This window comes from Tachyglossus aculeatus, chromosome 23 (assembly GCF_015852505.1).
Source record: "Tachyglossus aculeatus isolate mTacAcu1 chromosome 23, mTacAcu1.pri, whole genome shotgun sequence".
In the NCBI taxonomy this organism is placed as follows: Eukaryota; Metazoa; Chordata; class Mammalia; order Monotremata; family Tachyglossidae; genus Tachyglossus; species Tachyglossus aculeatus.
In genome coordinates this window covers 24,224,538-24,246,072 of record NC_052088.1, presented here as the reverse complement: position 1 = coordinate 24,246,072, position 21,535 = coordinate 24,224,538, and the positions used below count along the sequence as shown (strand labels likewise).

The following is a 21,535-nucleotide window of genomic DNA, read 5'->3' as shown; positions in this document are numbered from 1 at the left end:
CCAAGACACAAACTGAACCCCACGCGTACTTTATCCAAAACTCTGGTACATCAGTAGAAACGAAAACCTCTACCTGAATCTCTCCCAAGAGCCCTCCGGTCCTCTCCAGCACCAGAGGCAAAGGTAGCGTGGAGTTGGGGTTGGGGAGAGTAATTTTGCTCTGGTTGAGAAACCGCACAATCCCGTAGGGCGAGTCACTCTCGGCAATGGTGATGCGACTCACTAGATGGTGCCCCAGCACTGCTCCACCAGACGCTCCAACCAGCTGGATTGCAAACTGCTCGGCAAATTCGCTGTAGCAAGAAGGAGCAATCCTGTCAGTCTAAACACATTAAAATGCTGCTAAAATCCAAACAACTAGTCGTTTTCCAACTGGGCCATACATATTTCATCACGCGTCCCACAGTCATCAAGCAATGAGGACCGAGTTCCCAGTTGAACGCAAGAATGATCATCCCCCGAGACCTCGAAGAGTCATCACAGCTCCTTCCTCCATATTTTAATTATTGATTTATTAAGACAGTGAATTGGAAGGGGTTATTTCACTTCACTTAAATGAGGGACATTCTAATCCTATTGCTCAGAGAGTGAAGAAGATAAACCTGAGTATTTTTGTCTCCTAGACCGTAAGCTCCTGCTGGGCAGGGAATTATGCATTGCACTCTCCAAAGTGCTTAATACAGTGCTCTGGACACAGTAAGCATGCAAAAACCATTGATTGATTGGCCCCTGATCACCTGATGAGCCCTATATGGGATAGATACTGTGCCCAACCTGAATTATTTTATATCTAACCCAGCGACTATTATAGTGTTTTTTTATTTTTAATTTTTTTTAATGGTATTTGTTAAGCATTACTATGTGCCAGGCACTATATTAAGTGCTGGGGTAGATATCAGATAATCAGGTTGGACATAGTCCCTGTTCCACAAGGGACTCACAGTCTTAATCCCTTAATATCTTAAAACTTAATCTTAAATTTTGTTTTGTTGTCTGTCTCCCCCGTCTAGACTGTGAGCCCGTTGTTTCATAGGGACCATCTCTGTATGCTGCCTACTTGTACTTCCCAAGTGCTTAGTACAGTGCTCTGCACACAGTAAGGCTCAATAAATACGACTGAATGAATGAATGAATCCCTATTTTACAAAGGTCACACAGCAGACAAAGTGATGGAGCTGAGATTAGAACACAGGTCTCTCACTCCCAGGCCCATGCTCTTTCCGCACTAAGCCATGCTTCTTACGCTGCTTGGCACATAGTATGTGCTTAACGAATACTGTTAGTAGTAGTAATAGCAATAATAATAATAATAATGACAATAATACTAACAACACAGCTTCAATTGGGTCTTTTTCGCTCAATAAGAATCTCTATTTTGTTCCAAAGGGCAGTTATAGTCTACAATGCTCAACATCTGAGAGATAGCACCTAAAATGTTAATATAATTTTCTAATATACATTTGAATGCACTTACGGTTACCAACAAGGTATTGTCCACTCAAATTACCTTTCACTGTCATCGACGATGGTGACAACGATAAAACTCTGGTTCTGTCCATGGAGAAAGATGACTGAATGGCCTTCGACACTGTAATCCACTCCCTCTGGAAGGGCAGATATACTTCGGGAGATAAACTCCACTGAAACGTTGCCATAAGTTCCATGTAGTCTCATCACTGGAATCATGATCTTTCCAATATCTTCTTCCACTGGAACAAATATTCCAAGTTTCCCAATGAGGAAGCCAAATAAAAAGAAACAATCAACATGTATCCTAGATTTCTTCTTCTAGATGGAAATAAGAGCCAAGCTTGTTGATGTGCAAACACTTTAACTCCAAGGGCCTCTCTGCCTTCATGGGGGATCTTTTGGTCTGCATTATCTAATATATTTCTTTGTAGGGATCAAGTCTGTATACATACGTTTTGATTTTGATTCTACTTGTTTGCTTTCCCACTGAGGTGTGATTAATACTTGGATGTGAATTAGCATGTCTGGAAAGAGACTGATGAGTTGTAGGGGAAGATCTTTAAATGTCTTTCTTTGAAACTTTTTCATATGCTTAAAGTAAAATGCCAAGTTTGGCAACACTTGGGAACTACAGACAAGCTTAAGATTTGAATATAATTTAAATATTCAATTTCTCTAAGAACTCATCCCTAATTTGAAAATAACACAAATGACGAAGCAAAACTCATTTATTTTTTATTCGAGTGAATTTACGGTCCCATTGCCCACGAGCTGATGAACACTATAGTGATGACAAGAGACTTTAATTACACCATTCTGGAGGATCACAGCAAACCCTGAAAGGTCTCATTTCTTCTACATGTAGTGTGTCAATAGGTGTGTTTAGACCCCAGAGATCAGCAGTTTTCAGGAGACCCAGACATGCCCATATCCTCTGCCATCAAACAAAACCATTCTTTGTAATTTTTATAGGGTCTCAGGTGATTGTACATATGGAACTTCTACCAAATTTAATTTGATTCACAAGCAGAAAAGGCCCATGTAAACTAAACTCCACCGCATTCTCAGCCCATGTGATAGCCAATATTCAATTTGGGAACCAATATGGTATCATAAATATTATAGATTCCTAGATCTGGGCATGGAGAAGGTGTCTGACTTGCCCAGGCAATGGACCCAGCTTTGACGGTTGTCCCGGCTAATCCAAACAGGGGTGAATGAAACCAAGGACAAAGGACCTCTCCTTTCATTAGTCCTATCCCTGCTGAAACCAACAGAGAGTTGATGGAGATTTAATGTAGATTCGTTTTCCTCCTTATGGTCCCCTGAGGCAGTCCTGATCTTACTGTAGTTGGGCTTCCCATTGATGGGGTAGTTGGGAATAAGACACTGGGGAGCAAGTATGGAGGAAGATAGGTGGGGAAGAGTGGATGGGGGAGAACAGGTGGGAGATGATGGAAATGAGGAAGGGCAGGGAAGAGCCAGTGATGCGAATACACCCAACTAGAAGTAGGACAGGGAACTTGTGTATAAAAGGGAGATGTTAACAGCAATGTAAGACTATTAGTATTGGCCTTCAGGTTGCCCAAAAGAGATTAAACGGTACCAAAGAGACAATTTTATTAGCATACTCAATTCCTTCATCAAGATCATTGACAATTTTTGGTTTCCCCCCCCACTATATTTGCACCCACTAATCCAAAAAACTCAGGCCCATTTCTTCTTTCAATACAGGAAACCAGGATTTAGAGAAACTAAGTATGCAAAACCTTTCTATCATTCAAGTGAAGGAAAAGAGTATCAACTATTGTCTATCCTACCCAAAAGCACTTGAACAATGGTAATAATAATAATAATAATGATAATAATAATTGTGGTATTTATTAAGTGCTGAAGTAGAAAAAGGTAAGCAGCTGTCCCACATGGGGCTCACAATTCTTAATCCCCATTTTACAAATGAGGTAACTGAGGCGCAGAGAAATTAAGTGACTTGCCCAAGGTCAAACAGCAGACAAAGAGGAGCCAGGACTAGAACCCACATCCTCTGACTCCCAAACGCGTACTCTTACCACTATACTGATTGTTCAACTTGATATTTTAATAAAGAAAAGCAATGTCATGTATACATTACAAACGAAAGAAAAAACAAAAAGCTAGAAGTACAGTAATTCAATAGTAAAATATTGTAATCTACATTTGCAGCTTGAACAACTCCTATGGACTCTGTTAAATTTCAGTAGTTGGTAGAGCCGCCTACCTTCAATAGCGGAATACTCTGGATCGAATTCAATGACACCCTCTGCATTGTCATTTTTCATAATTATGATCCGAATGGTGGAAATGTTTCCAATCTCAGGAGGTTGATCCACTTGAAGTCCATTTTCTCTCATAGCAAAATCGTACCCACTGGCAAAGCCATAAAGAAACAATATAAAAATATTACACACATCTCAGAATGAGTTGGTGAATTATCTGATTCATTGCTATCTATTGGGCATTGTAATCCTCTCAACCACTCTTATGACTATTTTGGATTCAAAGGTAATTCAGAGATGAAAATTTCAAAGAAAATTTTTTGCAGTCTCATATTGGCACCACTGCTTCTGCTGAATCAATTTTTCCTGTTACAGAGACTCATTCTTTCCGGACAAGAGAACATTTGCCATTTACTCTGCCAGCAAAATGAGTTAAAAAAACCCCCACAAAAACAGGGAATTCTGAAAACTTGTGAATTTACAAATAAAAGCCACAATACTCCAGTTCATGAACAAATTCTATTTTTTGAAATTATTAATGTTACTCATTATGATCATCCCTGGATTAGCAATTTGTTATCTACTTAACACTCCATGCTTTTAGTCCCAACATATTCATTTTCAGGCTTTTAAAAACATTGCTTATTGAGGGAATGACCCAAAGTCATTTCATTTCAAGATGATTATTCCTTATTCACATCATAAACACATTGGTTATAGCACTTCCACCACACACTAGAAAAACTATCCTGTTTTTCCAAAAACTGTATATTGTACTGAGATTCACTCAATCATATTTATGCCTTAACCTCCCTCCCCTTCTCCGCCCCCCCCGAAGCGAGATTAGAACTCATGATCTCTTGCTGAGTGCTGTCATAACTCCTTAAAATCAGTCCATTTACTGAGCGTGCTCGGAAATCCATCAAATCAGCCTATTTACTGAGCGTCCCTAAATCCGTCAGAACCTCTCATTTACTGAGCGCTCGTAAATCCGTCAGATCCTCCTATTTACTGAGCGTCCCTAAATCCGTCAGATCCTCTTATTTACTGAGTGCTCGTAAATCCGTCAGATCCTCCTATTTACTTAGCGTTTTCAGCAATTTGTCAACGGTGGTATTTGTTAAACGCTTACTAGGTGCTGAGCATTGTTGTAAGTGCTGAGAAATCGTCATGACTGAACTCCTTAAAATCAACCTGTTTCCTAAGAGCTTTCGCAAATCTGTAAAGTCAGCTATTTACTGAGCGCGCCTAAATCTGTAAGATCCTCCTGTTTACTGACCGCTTTCGGAAATCTGTCAAATCGTCCTATTTACTGAGCGCTCTTAAATCCCTAAAACCGTAACGACTGAGCACTTTCGTAACTTTTTAAAATCAGCCCATTTACTGAACGCTTTCATAAATCTGTCAAATCGTCCTATTTACTGAACGCTCTCGTAAATGTTTTGTTGTCTGTCTCCCCCTTCTAGACTGTGAGCCCGTTGTTGGGTAGGGACTGTCCCTATATGTTGCCGACTTGTACTTCCCAAGTGCTTAGTACAGTGCTCTGCACACAGTAAGCACTCAATAAATGCAATTGAATGAATGAATGAATGAATGATGCCTGTGCAACCATTCTGATCCCAACTGACCCGTGAACTTGTTTTATCTTGGTCAAACACTCGTCCTCTTTCGTCCCAGAAAATTTCACCTGATGTCTGGGCTAACACAGCCTCCCCAGTTGCTCTTACTACGGGCACAACACCTGGAACATTTATGATCAAGTTCTGTGCCAGATCCTCCTGGCATCTTATTCGCGTAACTCTTACCAGAGGCAATAGTCAGTTTTTGTACAGAGCAGAAAGAAAACACTGAGCACTTCAGCTGTCCCTAAAACAGTTATCAACATAAATTCTAATCACTGCACTTATGCTACGGCTCTGAGACCTCACTGCAAACCAGGAGGGCGTGAGAGAAGTCACAACTCAGAAGACATTCAACTCTCTGCACCATTTCTGTGGACACCTCAACATCCCCTCACCTTCCCTGGAGTTCCACTTTCGTAATTGCTAGAGAGAATTCTTCGGGGCCCTCGGGAAGCTCATCATCATGGATTTCAATGTGTATCACTTTTGTTTCCTCCTTTGGCTCAAACAGAAGTTCCCCAAAAGCAGGAGTAAAATCCAACCCTGCCTCGGCTGTCCCACTTGAGGTTTGATACCAGAGTTTCACTTGGCCAAAATGTCCACCAGAGCGGATTACGGTGACGTTAACCTGAGGGAGAAACATATCTCTGATCTTTTTTGTTGACGTTTCCTCCGCAGGACTATTTTTCAATCTAATGTTGTCATTAGTTACCTGAGCTAAATTAAAACAATTGGCTGAAATAAAAGTGACTTTTAAGATGAAACCAAATACTGCAGCTGTAAAATGTATACACTCTATCTTGGAAGGTTTAACTCACCAACGTACATACCTCCCGAAGAATTCAGCATAAATGCAGTTTTTATTATTATTAATTTATTATTATTATTATTATTTTGGTATTTATTAAGCACTTACTATGTGCCAAGCATTGTTCTAAGCACTTGGAAGTTCCCACCGCAGGTACTACTCTGAAAAAATCCTTACCCAATTACACATCATAGCTAGCTTGGGGCAAATATGCTAGAATGCATTCAGTAGGAAAAAATAGCAATTTATTTTCCAAACTGTTTCTTATATTGTCTTCATCCACCAAGGTAACTAGTTAATACTCTACCATCTGTTCTACTTCTGAGGTCTGGAGCAGTTCGTGTGAAAAGCCAAACCAGCCATAGGGGAAATCGCTAGCAGCCATTGTGATCCAGGCTGTTTTGCTAGATTCATTCAGGACTCCTCCCTCACTGATCCCAGTGAGCTGAAATTGGTACAAGTGCCTTTCCTCAGGTAAGTCATCATCCAAGGCCTACAGAAAACAGCAGAACACAGGAAAGAAAGGAAGCTGAATCAATTAATTAATAATATTTACTGAGTGCTTACTGTGGACTGTACTAAGGGCTTACGAGCGTACAGCAGAACGACCGTACACAACCCCTGCCTTCAAGGAGCTTGCAATCAAGCAGGATTACAATTTACAGAACTCTGCCCAAATTGCACATCACCAACATCACTCAACTCGGGCGAGGAAAGCATTTTAATACCTGAATTATTATGGTAGCTGTAGCCTGTCCATCTCGCATTATCACCATTCCTGACGTCTCCGCAAATTCTGCCTCGTGAGGGGGTGTTATTTTCCAATACACTGTGACTTCACCAACACTCCTGAGCCCACGCTCCAAACTATAGGGAAAATGTATACGTTAAAACAGCATTCTTGCCAAGAGGTTTTCTGAAGCTTTTAATATTTCCTTTTATTTACTGTGAGCCAGCCACCTTCATGCTCCAATGAGTGCTCCCTAGCTGGGAAATCTGGGGAACAATTAAGAGTTTCTGAGCCCTCCATTCATGATTTTGTACAGCATTTGAGAGTAGAAACATTAATTAGTAGCCAGAATCTCTAGGTTTTTGCCTAAACAAACCCTCCCCGCTGTTTTTTTATGGTATCTGTTGAGCGCTTACTATAAGCCAAGCACTGTACTAAATGCTGGGGTAGATACAAGCTAATCAGGTTGTTCACAGTCCCTGTCCCACATAAGGCTCATAGACTTAATCTCTATTTTACAGTTGAGGGAACTGAGGCCCATAGAAGTGAAGTGACATGCCCAAGGTCACACAGATGAAAAGTGGTGGAGCCAGATTTAGAAGCCAGGTCCTTCTGTCTCCCAGGCCCACGTTCTATCCACTAGGCCATGCTGCTTCATTTTCTATCACACAATCACTGTATTTACTGAGTTCTTACTGTGTTCAGGGAACCACACTAAATGCTTGGAAGAATATAAAATAGAGTAGGTGGACTGTGTTCAGGGAAAAATATCAAGTGCTTGGGAGAATATAACAATAGTGTAGGTGGACATGATTGCCGCCCTCAAGGAGTTTACCATCCAGCGGCTGCCATCGTGTTAGCAAAGATGACGGGGAAGTGCTTACCTGATTAGGGCAGTTCCATTATATTTAGCTGAAGGCTCCCCGATGAGAACCTGGCTGGATGATGGTGCTATCCCAACTTCTCCTGCTGCACCTCTCTCCCCGAGGATGGTAACAGTCGCTTTTCCTAGGAACAAAACCAAAAGGAACCTCGGCACTACTGCACGAGCCAAAAGGAACTGAATGGTGTCCTGCAAGAAGACTTAAAAGTTTTTAAAAAACAATTTGAATATCTAGTTGCAGGATAATGCTTTTTCAGGGACTTTTTCTCTGGAAATTCACTTTTTGAACACAAATCTGCCTGGAATAAACCAAACATTCAGTGCTGCCCTACATTTCAATCAAACAGTCAGGACCAGTGCTTTTAGAACCACGAACTATGAATCCCATTTCAGAACCCATGATGCAAAATCTGAAACTGACCTTCAGGATGTTTCAGTGCTCAGTTTTATCTCCAACCCTGGTGGTCCCTCTCAGGGAACAGGAATAGCCTTCCACGCTCCAGAAATCTAGGCCCTAACCCAAACCACATGTCCAACCTGGCTAGCTTAGATCTACCCCAGTGCTTAGTACTTGAACAGAATTATTATTACTATTGTTATTATTATTATTATTGCCTTAACACATATTTTATGGCATGACTTCTCTACACCACAGGATAATTCTATGGAAGAACAAGTGCTTCCCAGATCCTAAATTATTACTGTTTCTTGGTAGCTCCAGTAACTCTTTCGGATGGCAAGATGCTTCACGGTAAATTTCTGTGTGAGTCACCTACAGAAGCAGCCTGGCTTAGTGGCAAGAGCCCGGGTTTGGGAGTCAGAGGATGTGGGTTCTAATCCCGGCTCCGCCATTTGTCAGTTGTGTGACCTTAGGCAAGCCACTTAACTTCTCTGTGCCTCAGTTCCCTCATCTGTAAAATGGAGATTAAGACTGTGAACCCCGCGTGGGACAGCCTGATTATCTTGTAACTACCCCAGCCTTTAGAACAGTGCTTGTAACATAGTAAGCACTTAACAAAATACCATCATTATTATTATTTGTAGTAGTAGTAGTAGTAGTACAAAAAAGGGTCTGAAATAACTGCTGCAGCTCTCCAAAAAGTGCTTGATTTACTGTGGAAGGAGGCAGGCACTGGAACAATAAAGCTCAATATGGTAAAAGAAGCTAAAATACAGCTTTTAGTTCAGCCAAACAAGAAATGCTAACACTTTTTTTTAATACTTTAAAGAATAAGACTCTCTTCCATCTTACTTGCTAACTCCTCAACTAACTATTCATTCATTCATTTATTCAATCGTATTTATTGAGCCCTGTGTGCAGAGCACTGTACTAAGCACTTAGAAAGTCCAATTCAGCAACAAAGGGAGACAATCCCTGCCCACAACAGGCTCACAGCCTAGACGGGGGGAGACAGACATATAACCTTTTATATATCCATTGGTCTAGAGTTTAATGTCAAAGTATGTTGCTTTGGCTTTTGTTTTTACCATATACTGGAGATATTTCAGCCTCGAGAGATGTTAACTGAATGATGAAGCTCTCATCCCTCTCCACCACAGCATCCGCAAGGGCATAGAGTACAATGGTCTTCTGGTATTCAGTCTGCAGAGAAATCAGAAAAATAATTGTAATGGAAAAAGGGTTTTCCAGTCTAAGAAGTATCAATTATTGATACTATTGATATTTATTGATATTCACTCATCTAATTTATCTATTATGTATATTAAGGGATTTTGACACTTGTCTACATGTTTTGTTGCCTGTCTCCCCCTTCTAGATGGTGAGCCCATTGCTGGATAGGGACCATCTCTATATGTTGCCAACTTATACTTCCCAAGTGCTTAGTACAGTGCTCTGCACACAGTAGGCGCTCAATAAATACGATTGAATGAATGAACCCATTTTTTTGGCTACTGAGTCATTAATCAGTCAATCAATCAAGTTTCTTGAGTGCTTCTCTGTGCTGAGCACTGTACTAAGCACTTGGAAGAACACACTGCAATTAGTAAAATATGATTCCTGCCCTGGGAGCTAACAGCTTCAATAAACAGAAGGAAGTTAAATTCGTTCCATGGCAAAATCTTAAGGAATGAGCAGTGACTGGCTTCACACATTTAAAAATTGATCAATTAATGGTATTTATTAAGCGCTTACTATGTGTAGAGCACCACTTAAACTATAAAATCTATGGGATAATCTGGCAAAAAAGTAATAGAATCCAACAGTAATCCTACAGCCTTATCTGCTAATAGCATTGCTTCTGAAACTTCCTCTAAAGGCATTTTTTTTAAAAAATAGCCCTCTACATCTTGTAGATTGTAAAGCCCCTTGTGGGCAGGGATTGTGTCTGCCAACTCTGTTATATTGTACTTTCCCAAGTGCTCAGTGCAGTGCTCTACACACAGTAAGTGCTCAAATGCCATCAACTGCTTGGTCTCGGTCATTAAACATACGCAGGGAGATAGCCCTTGGGTTTGAAGATGAAGCTACTGATGGTTACAGTCTACCAGGATGAACCTTCACGCATGATCAACTATTGGCTCTATATCGAGCGTAAATGTGTGTGAAAACATTTCCCCAACATGCACTGTTGCCTGTGCCAGACACTATTTTTGGTACAATGGTACATGGTATAGCCTGGCACAATTCTCGTTTTCAATCTTTGGGTATGGTAGCCTTCTTTAAACACAAGTTCTTCAGTCAGTCAATCGTATTTATTGAGTGCTTACTGTGTGCAGAGCACTGTACTAAGCACTTGGGAGAGTACAATATAACAGTAAACAGCCACATTCCCTGCCCACCACGAGTTTACAGTCTAGAAGGAGATGTCATTCCCTATTGCTGCCAACTGTCTCTTACTGCCCACAGCTCTGCCACACCATGCGAGATTTCACTTTTGGGGCTTTAAAACATTTCATTCATGTTCTGTTCATGACCTCCTGATTTTGGTTCACTATAACCTATCTGTTTGAGACATCCATCCTTCTCATACGTTCTGCCCAGTGATGGTATGATGTAGTGAGCGGTGTTTCAAAGCTGACTGTGAACTGTGCTCCAGACCGTATGCTTTCTAATTTCATCTTGATGTGATATTATAGGTAGGTAGTGTAGCCTAGTAGAAAGAGTATGTGTTTGGAAATCAAGAGATCTGGGTTCTGGTCCTGACTTCCTCACTCACCTATGGTGTGACTGCGGGAAATCATTTACATTCTCTGTGCCTAAGTTTTCTCATCTGTAAAAAGGGGGATTAAATACCTGTTCTCCCTCCCTTTTGGTCTGAACCCCACGTGGAACAGGAAGTATGACTGACCTTATCTTGCATCTATCAACATCGTTATTATTAATTTTGCCTCTTTGACTGTCAAGACTGTGTCCTATAGAATCCTGGCATGCTACTTCCTATTCTGGTCACTGCTTCTGAAGAAAAAGAAACATCACAAAATTAACGAGGGGAAGGCCTGATTCCTTCTGCCTGTACCTCATCAAAGTGAAGGGTTCCAGTCAGAGGACTGAGGTCATCTTTGGCACCCTCGTCCAGAGTCCATTCGAGCTGGACTACGCCAGTTCCTCCAGGGCTCCGAACGACTGTTAATGTCACAAGTGCAGCTGGGTCACCCGGGAACTGGGCCTCGTGGACCGTTACCTAGAGCAGGAGAATAGGCAGTGAGAGAAACAAGACACAGAAGCAAAATGTTTTCCTTGATAATTACAATGACCTTTGCATTCCCTAACTATGGATGTGCTCAAATTTAGGGGACGATTTAGATTTTTATTGCCTAAGGGGCTAAGATAGCAGTTATTGACAGTCAATCACATTTGAGTGTTTACTGTGTGCAGAGCACTGTACTAAGCGCTTGGGAGAGTACAACATAACAATAAACAGACACATTCCCTGAGCCCTAATATCAACAGCATGTGTTCTTTTGGAAGATATGCCATTTTAAACTAATTCTATATCAGAATGTTTGAATAATATTTGTCATTTTCCCTCAGGGCTGTTTCACTGCACTGCAGCAGGCTTTATGGTTGACCAAGTGTTTTATCTGGACTCAATATTTGGGATAAAACAAAAAATTCCCACTGAGCCTGTGGAGCTCTTCATCACAATTCAACTTCCGTACATTAGACTGACTGTGAGATCCCACACAAAAGAGCTGATCTTGCTTCCCGGCCTGGCCCACTGGCTACAGGTATGTTTCTCACCAATGCAACATCAGCCAGCAGTCTGTGAGGGAAAAACCTGGCTATTTTTTCTTTTATGGTATTTGTTAAGTTCTTCCTACATGCCCAACACCATTCTAAGCGCTGGGGTAGGTACATGTTAATTGGATCAGACACAGTCCCTGTCCCACATGGGATTCACAGATTAAGTAGGAGGGAGGACAGGTATTTAATCTCCAGAGAAGCAGCGTGGCTCAGTGGAAAGAGCCCGGGCTTTGGAGTCAAGAGGTCGTGGGTTCAAATCCCGGCTCCGCCACTTGTCAGCTGTGTGACTTTGGGCAAGTCACTTCACTTCTCTGGGCCTCAGTTCCCTCATCTGTAAAATGGGGATGAAGACTGTGAGCCCCACGTGGGACAACCTGATCACCTTGTATCTACTCCACGCTTAGAACAGTGCTCTGCACATAGTAAGCGCTGAACAAATACCAACATTATTATTATTATTTTACAATTGAGAAAACTGAGGCACAGAAACATTAAGTGACTTGCCCAAGGTCACAGAGCAAGCAATTGGCAGAGTTGAGATTAGAACCCAGATCCTTCCGACTCCAAGGCCCATGCTCTCTTGGCCAAGCCACACTGCTTCTCTCTGGACTTCATTCTCTGGATCTTTCAAATAGGGAAGAGGGTCACCCACCCTTTCCTGCCCCCATGAGAGGGGCACAGATGAAAGCCTAAAATCACGATGGATGTGGACAGGACAAACCCAGAATTGTTGTTCACCAAACCCCATGGCAGCAGGACAAGGGGACACCCACTAAAGCTGGAGGGCGAAAGGTTAAAAACAAAAGTTAACAATTCTTCAGCAAGTGGGTGGAACCTTATGAAACTGGCCCAAGAAGCTGGGCAGCAAAATCCATCAACCGCTTCTAGAGAGATTTGGATCTCAGACCAGCAGCCCATAATAGGGGTTACCGGGGAAAAATGAATAGGTAGAGGAGGAAAGCTGACATTTTACACAGAGGTGGTCCATGCCTATTTACGAAAATGGAAATCCAGGAGGGCATTTAGCTCTGTTTCTCCAAGCATCCTGTTGCCACTTTGAGAGAGAACCCTGGGTTGGAGGGGTCATTGGTCTGACCCAGAGTGACCCTGTTTACTCACACAAAAAACCCTCAGGGCAACCATGAAAGGCAACTTGAGAAAAACTTGGACTGCCACCGGTCCCCTTTAGACTGTAAGCTCATTGTAGGCAGGGAGCATGTCTACCAAGTCTGTTCTATTATACTCTCCCAAGCACAATCAAAATGGTATTTATTGAGTGCTTACTATGTGCAGAGTACTATACTAAGTATCTGAGAGATTACAATTGAACAGAGTTGATAGACACATACCCCGCCCACAATAAGCTTACAGTCTAGTTCTGGGGGCTTGGGTGAAGAGAGGGCCCTAAAAGTAGCACTGAGCTGATTCCTGGGCATTGGGCCTCCGGGTCCTCTGGATCGAAGAGCCGATCTCTCTGCTTCAACACCTGTTCATGGCCAAAGACTAGGTGGTGGCAGTAGTAACAGCACTGATTGCGTACCCACTATGGAGGGCCAATGCATTAATTCCTGTGGGTGCAGATGTGGGTTTCGGGGAGCCTACCCACAAACCAAGCCCATGGATGTCAAGGAATGTCTCAACACAATGTGCCCAGCCCACCTACTGTCAACACTTTGGGAAACAGAGTACCTGAAGCCATGGTACGGAAGAGTGACTAAGGCCAAGAGAAGCAAGATCCAACGGGTGTGGGGCGTCAACAGAGAGCATTCCAGGGAGAGGATTTCCCAGCAAGACCCAATCTTTCAGAAGCGAGGCCCGGGATGCCAGCCCTGGGTGCCAATGCCAGATCCTGAATATGGACCTAGTCAGCCAGCAGGGCACCTCCCTGGGTCAAAGGGGGTCTGCCTGGACACTGAGCATACCAACATGACAATGGGCAGACTCTGTGTGCATGTGCATGTGTGTGTGCACACATATGTGTGTCTATCTGCTGGAATTGACTGGGGCCCTGGCTTTTGCTTGGCACTGATTCAGGGATGCCTGGCCAACTGGCCAAGGGGATGCTCTCTGATAAGCCAGACAGGGTCAGAGGCACAGAGAGGGGTGGGATATTGATAATGCAGGAGGGAAAGCTCCTCTTGGGAGATAGCTGGGAAACAGGAGAAAATTTAGGAAGCAAAAGTAGAGTGTTGAAGGGGTGAGTGGTGTGATTTTTCTTTCCCCACAAAAGACACCAAAACTGTTGAGAGTAGGGGGAGGGAGGGAGGAAGGGAGGGGAGGGAGGAAGGGAAAAAGGGAGGAAGGAAGAGAGGGAGAGGGTCCGTAATACAGGTTCTGGAGGCTGGAACTAGGGGATTCAGGGAGGGAAGCTATTGATAGTGGTATAGCAGAGTTTGAAACTACCCTGCCTCCCTTAATGTCAGGGGAAGTTAATGGGAAGGCATTTAGAAAGAAAAGAAATGAAGGTGTCAAAGAAAGCACTGTGGCCTAGTGAATAGACCGTGGGCCCGGGAGTCAGAAAGACTTGGATTCTAATCCTGACTCTGCTGCTAGTCTGCTGTGTGACCTGGGGCAAGTCATTTTACTTCTCTGTACCTCAGTTACCTCATCTGTAAAAACTGGGGATTACGACTATGAGCCCCATGTGGGACAGGAACTGATTATCTTGTATCTACCACAGCACTTGGGACTATACCTGGCGCACAGTAAGCTCTAAGTATATAACGTAGATGGAAAGGAGGAAGGAAAGGAAGTAACAGAGTGGAAAAACACCATTAGACTGCCAAAGAGAACTGAAACTGAAAAGGTCACTTGAGAAGCAGCATGGTGTGGTGGATAGAGCACGGGCTTGGGAGTTAGAAGGTCATGGGTTCTAATCCTGACTTCACCACTTGTCTGCTGTGTGACCTTGGGCAAGTCACTTTACCTCTCCGTGCCTCAGTGACCTAGTCTGGAAAATGGGGATTGAGGATGTGAGCACCACGTGGGACAGGGATTGAGGCTGTGAGTGCCACGTCCAACCCGATTTGCTTCTATCCACCCCAGCACTTAGTACAGCGCCTGGCATATAGTAAGTGCTTAAATACGGTCATTATTATTATTATTATTATTATTACTATTATTATTATTACTTGAGGAGAAAGTTCCCAATAACAGCAAACTTACGGTCTGTTCTCTAAATCCAAATACTCCACCTGGGGAGTCATTAGATGGGATAATCACAGTCACCACAATGTCATCCCCAAGCCGAGCACCTCCAGTCACTCCCAATAAGGTAACGTTAAACATCTCCAAAAATTCAACCTCTTCATCATCGATTATTGTGATTTCTATCATTGCAGTGGCCTACATCAATTAAAACATAAAGAGACACACAACAGTAAGCTCAAACTGCCATATGCTTTTCACCAAGTTCCAGTAAGCTTACACATACCTTAGCTCTTAAGAGCTTCCTGAACCACGGGCATAAGCTAATGCAACTTATTGACTTAACCACCCCAAATTTCCCATGTTTCAATCGACAGCATACTTGTCCATCCTCAAAGATGAGGGTCCCATGAGATGGTGTGAAGTCTTCCAGGCCTGCACTAGCGGGTGTCGCTTCCCAGAAGACCGTCACGATACCGAACGCTCCGGCCCCCCGAACCACTGGCAGCCTTAATAGGTTCAGTGGTGGAGGGACCTCAAAGCCAGCAACGGCTCCATTTAGATCCTGCAAGCAGAGTGGAGAAGAGAGGCTAAAGATCAAGACAAATCCCTTTCAAACTCTCAAGCATTCGACGTGTTTCGCTGTGGTTCATTTTTTTTTCCCCAAGTTTCTTATTTTATGGCCTTCATTTGGTGTTCAATATTTTCAGCCGTAACCTAGCTCCGGGATACTGTACTAAGAGCTTGGGAAAGTATAATACCCTAGAGTACGTGGTCATGATCCCTGCCCACAAGGAATTAACAGACCAGAGGGGAAGTTTAAAAACCAGAGGGGAAGCGTAAAGACTCCAGACTCTTGGAACCAAATATGGCTTTTGTACATAAAAAGCCACAACCACCCTTCCCCAGCGATACCCACTTAAAGGATGGGGGGTGGCAGGGGGTATTCAATTCATTGCAGTTGCCTCCTTCCTGTGCCCATGTATAAGGGCAGTGATTTAGATCTGCTTATTACCTGCAAGTTATTTCCCTCCCCTACTTAATAATTATTATATTACCATAATATATTATTATTATATTATATTATGACTTAATAGTCACTAATAGTCACTTAATAGTCAAGTGCTATGTTCCAGCTACTATAAGACATATTCCCTGTTCCACATGGAACTCTCAGTCTAAATAAAAGAGGAACTGAATCCCCATTTTACAGATGAGGAAATTGAAGCACAGATAAGTTAAGTGATTTGTCCAAGGACACTCAGCAGGCAAGTGGCTGGATGGGATTTGGATTCCCCAGGTCCTTTAACTCCCAGGCCTGTGCTCTTTTCACTAAGCTATCCCACTTCTCTCCTGAAACCAAGTCCCAGGTCCCCTCCCCTATCACCTAGGCAGTCTGGGGACCTTGCTCTGAACAGGCCTTTCCCCTCCAGCTAAATATCTGGAGGACAGAGCAGCAAAGTTTTGATTAGGAATGTGAAGGTTACACCTAAACAACAAAGCTTTTAGTAAGTCTGTTTAAGGTGCAAACACACGGGTTTGTAACTTCTGCACTCATCCTCACTTCCAAAACAACCAGGAGGCAGGGAATGTGTCTGTAGTTATATTGTGCTCTTCCAAGTGCTTAGAACAGTGCTTTGCACGCATTAAGCGCACAATAAATATGACAATGAATGAATGAGGCTTATTCCCTCTAGGTCCACTCCCCTTTTTTCCTTTCCTCCTCTTTCTTCCCCTTCATTTCCTCTTCTCCTCCTTTTCTCTGTCCTTTTAATTTGATAGTATTATGACAGTTTTAAAAATACTCTTCCACATTGAAGATACATTGCTGTGTGTTTAATTGGATCTTTTCCCTCCAACTGCTCAAAGGTTCCCTTTTGTTTGACCCTCTGAACATAAGGTCCAAGGCCCCAGACCCCAGACTTAGTCAGAGCAATAGGTTGCCCTTCTAGACTGTGAGCCCGTACCTTCTAGATTGTGAGCCCATTGTTGGGTAGGCACCATCTCTATATGTTGCCAACTTGTACTTCCCAAGTGCTTAGTACAGTGATCTGCACATAGTAAGTGCTCAATAAATACAACTGAATGAATGAATGAATGATCTTGGACTTTCTAGGTGCTTCGGCTTCCTTATGTGGCAATAGGGACAAAATGTCAGTCCTCCCTTCCTCTTAAATGTGAGCGCCATGGTGGGCTGTGATTGTTCCCATCTGATGATCTTGCATCTTCCCCAGTTCTTAGCACCATCATTACTGTTGTGCCTTTTAGGTATTTGGTATTCGGCACTCCCTCAGCATCACAGCACTTGCATCTCTATAAATGATTTACAGACAGTAATGTCTTCGCCCCCCTCTAGACCATGGGCTCCTTGTAGGCAGGAAATGTGTTTACCAACTCTGTATTATACTTTCCCAAGTGCTTAGTATAGTGCTCCACACACAGTAAGTGCTCAATAAATACCAGCTTGGTTGATTCTTTTTGTTATTAACGGTCTTCAATAAATAAGTTGACTAAAATGTCCATTGCTCCAGATGCTTAAAAGCCCACACTAAACCTGAATGCAGGACACTCACCCAGTTGTACCCTGGGCTAAGAATATTGAGGATTAACCAATTCAGGATACATCACTTTTGATGGTACACATTTTCATAAGAGAAGCAGCGTGGCTCAGTGGAAAGAGCCCGGGCTTTGGAGTCAGAGGTCATGGGTTCAAATCCCAGCTCTGCCAATTGTCAGCTGTGTGACTTCGGGCAAGTCACTTCACTTCTCTATATGTTGCCAACCTTGTACTTCCCAAGCGCTTAGTACAGTGCTCTGCACACAGTAAGCGCTCCATAAATACGATTGATTGATTGATTCTCTGTGCCTCAGTTCCCTCATCTGTAAAATGGGGATTAAGATTGTGAGCCCCACGTGGGACAACCTAATCACCTTGTATCCCCCCAGCGCTTAGAACAGTGCTTTGCTCATAGTAAGCACTTAACAAATGCCATCATTATTATTATTATTAAATACAAATTATTTTATTGAAGAAATAAGACAAAACCAGACATATACACCCTCCTACATTCATTAGAAAGACCCTTTTTTTGCCTTAAAGTCTTACCCTAGCGATGCTGAAATGAAATACACCTCCAGGATCATCATTTTCACTGATCACTACTTCAGCTATTTCTAGCCCAGGCCTCTTCACTCGTGGGTGTTCTCCAGATGGAGAAGACTCTACTAGTTGCACATCAGTAATATTAATAACAAATCCTTCCTCTAATTCTGGAATATCATCCTGAAAAACATTTAACTTATTTGAGTACTTGAATGGAAAAATATGAGTATCTCTTCATTCTCTGTCACACATCATGTTTTGCCATCTTAGGGGTAACTGGAATGTAAGTGAAAGAAGCCAATTTCCTCCTTTAAAATCCCATTATCTATGAATGAGAAGTGGAAACTGTACAGCTTTCATGACATCACTCTCTCACTGTACCGGTAATAGTCTAAATTACACTGGCACCAGAACCTCACACAGAATTGTATCATATTCTATTGTACACACCTTGCTTTTTGTCAACTCTCCTAGAAGAAAAGCATGCTTAGTGAATCACTCCTTAATTTTCAATGACAAAGAAACTGCTAAAATATAGGCTGAGGAAAATGAGACTGCCCTTGGGCAAAGCACTTAACTTCTCTATGACTCAGTTCCCTCATCTGTAAAATGGAGATTAAGGCTGCAAGCCCCATGTGGGGCATGGACTGTGTCCAACCTGATTAGTTTGTATCCACCCCAGAATTTAGTACAGTGCCTGGCACATATTAAGCTATTAACAAATACCATAAAAAAGTAATAATAGTGAGAGTGAAACTTTACCATCACCCTGCTTGCCAAAGATGGGGCTGGAAGTAGGGGGGACACACTGGCCAATATGCTCATGTGGTGCCCTCCATAGCAAGCTAGCCAAACTCCCAATCGGCTACTTAGAGTATTGTCACCCACACATCTTATGAAAAAACTGGGCCACTGGCCAGACTGACCCTGATATTAGTGGGGATGAGAAGCAGGCCTTAAGAGAAATGTGGGCAAGATGGAGAATCCAGAAGGAGACAGAAGGACCACATTTTACCCAAGGTAACCAGGTGATCATGGTCTGAGGACCTTCCCAGACTCAAGAAGAAAATACATTGAAAGAAATCTAGGGACAAACCTTTGAAAGCACACTGAGTAAAATCTGCAGTTAGCCAAGGGATCCAAAGCTAGTCAAATCATAGGTTCAAAATATTCAAAATTAGAAGCAAGTTATTAAAGTCCAGTTATTAAAGTTACAGCTACAAGATCCAATTCCTTTGGAAAAATTGATTCATCTCTAGTCAACACCCCCACCCCCAAAATACAAAAAACCTGCTTTCCCTTCATCTGCCCTTTCTGGAAAATGTCTCCCTTCGATTACTCACCGGCATGATGATTACTTTCACATGAGTCACATTTGCATTTTCTGCCATGATTAGTAATTTCTCGTGGACCAGGTAATCTTGATGTTCAATGGCTCGATTAGCGGGATGCAGTGAAAAATTGGGTTGCGAAGCCAACTGGATCGCAATGTCTCCAGCAAATCCTTGTTCTCGAACAATTTTTAAATTAACCACGGTGGCATTTCCTGAGAGACAAAGCATCTGAATGAGTGAGCTTATATATGGTACATCCATCCTAACAATTAAACTAAAACCTGCGATGTCTTAAAGAGCTTCTCAAACTCAGAAACAGCACAGGTACTTCTCAATGTTGGCTTAGAGAATCTTTCTAGAGTGAAAATTTAAGCACTTGCATAGATCATTCATTCCAAACTGGAATTCCTCAAGATGTACCAGAGTGAGATGCTAATGATATTTGGTTTACTCTTTCTGGTTTTCCAGGGGATGCCGTGCAGTGCATGCAGTTAAATCAATTTAAACAAATATCAACAATGGTCAGATGTACAAGTTGGGAAGATGTGTGAAGTCAAATGTGTGCCTACAAAATGTATTTTTATTAAAACTCCTTGAGAAAAGAGGCTAGTCTCTGTAGCAATAGACTTTGGGCAGAAGAGTCTCCCGCCCCACCGCATCACTGCCCACCCGCAACCACCATTATCTGACCAGCAGCAGTAGCATCTCTGACTCAGACGGTCCCAGCTGGACCAGTTCTGGAATCACTCCCACTTCCTGCTGGGGATAGCAGGAGGCTGGCGGCAGAACCTTGAAGGGGGTCTCGAGACTATCCACCTTAAACAGCCTCCGCAGAGGCCCTTCCTGGTTAATCTTTGCCAATGCCACGGCCGGGTGTCCACCAGGACACACTGCTTCACCTTGGAATGTGAACCTTGTGTGGGACAGGGACTGAACCCAATCTGATTATCTTCTCTCTACCCCTGCTCTTAGTTCAGTCTTGGCACATAGTAAGCCCTTAACAGTCATCATATTTGCTCTTTATTATTATTATTGCTATTATTGTAGCACTGTTGGAGAACACAATAGTACAGTGCTCTGCACACAGTAAGCGCTCAATAAATACGATTGAATGAATGAATAGAAGAGACATGATTGTTAGCACCACCTATCTTTGTTGCCTTTTCACAATCTCCCCTCTATTTCTTTTCCCTTTCTTCTCCAAAACGCCCCCGTACAATGTTCCCACTCCAAGTATGTGCCGCCACACCAAATGAAAAGCTGCCCCGCCGCCCTCAACAGCGCAACAATTTTGCGAGAGTTACTGTGTCTCAAAATCTCCATTGTGAGTTTGTAAGTGGAAACGTATCAAATTATACATTTGAAACTAATACTATGGGAAAGTATTGCAAGAAACTTTGATGACAGAGTTATCGCAGTACCTTGGATTTTAGAGCCCCTTTCATCTAATCGGCTCATAGGTCTTTCACCTATATCGTCATCAAATGACCATTCTATAACCAGGTTAACATAGTTATTGCCCTAGAAAATAGCTCAGTCCCAAGGTAGTCTGACCAAGTGAGGTGCCCCAGACCAGAAACTGATAAATCACCATCAGATTAATGCTACTTTAGAAAAAGCCAGAACCATTCAGAGCCCTTGAATATCACCAGTATATGTAGTATTAGAGATAGAGGCCAGGGTGGGGGTGGGCATTTGTCCATAAAAAAGGAATAAAAGGAAATAAAAGAAAGGGGGAAAAAAATAGAGGAGACAAGAAGGAGAAGAAATAAGAAAAGATATATCTGCTATAATGGTTTGTCTTCAGGATTCTTTTGAGACTGGGTCACTGTAGCTCAATCCTCTCTCTCTTCCCCAGTATGACTAAAATGTAATTCAAGACTGCAAAACAATGGGAAGGTTACATTTTGTATTAAAGAGTCAACGTGAGTTCCTGTATTCTACCAAACTGGGAAATACATACTGAAATTGCACAA

General features: G+C 42.6%; 1 protein-coding gene across 1 annotated transcript in view; it reads right to left on the bottom strand.

The window, feature by feature from the left end:
* ADGRV1 (adhesion G protein-coupled receptor V1) overlaps window positions 1-21,535 on the bottom strand; it is a 470,004-nt gene that overhangs the window by 333,843 nt on the left and 114,626 nt on the right. Inside the window, exons 55-67 of the mRNA XM_038765531.1 lie at window positions 19,569-19,771; window positions 18,229-18,405; window positions 15,505-15,687; window positions 15,141-15,320; window positions 11,248-11,412; window positions 9,257-9,371; window positions 7,770-7,893; window positions 6,884-7,022; window positions 6,463-6,648; window positions 5,743-5,975; window positions 3,728-3,876; window positions 1,508-1,709; window positions 74-293 (exon numbers count right to left, since the gene is read on the bottom strand). Of these exons, the coding sequence (XP_038621459.1) occupies window positions 74-293; window positions 1,508-1,709; window positions 3,728-3,876; window positions 5,743-5,975; window positions 6,463-6,648; window positions 6,884-7,022; window positions 7,770-7,893; window positions 9,257-9,371; window positions 11,248-11,412; window positions 15,141-15,320; window positions 15,505-15,687; window positions 18,229-18,405; window positions 19,569-19,771 (2,276 nt within the window). The remainder of the gene's footprint in view (window positions 1-73; window positions 294-1,507; window positions 1,710-3,727; window positions 3,877-5,742; window positions 5,976-6,462; window positions 6,649-6,883; window positions 7,023-7,769; window positions 7,894-9,256; window positions 9,372-11,247; window positions 11,413-15,140; window positions 15,321-15,504; window positions 15,688-18,228; window positions 18,406-19,568; window positions 19,772-21,535) is intronic.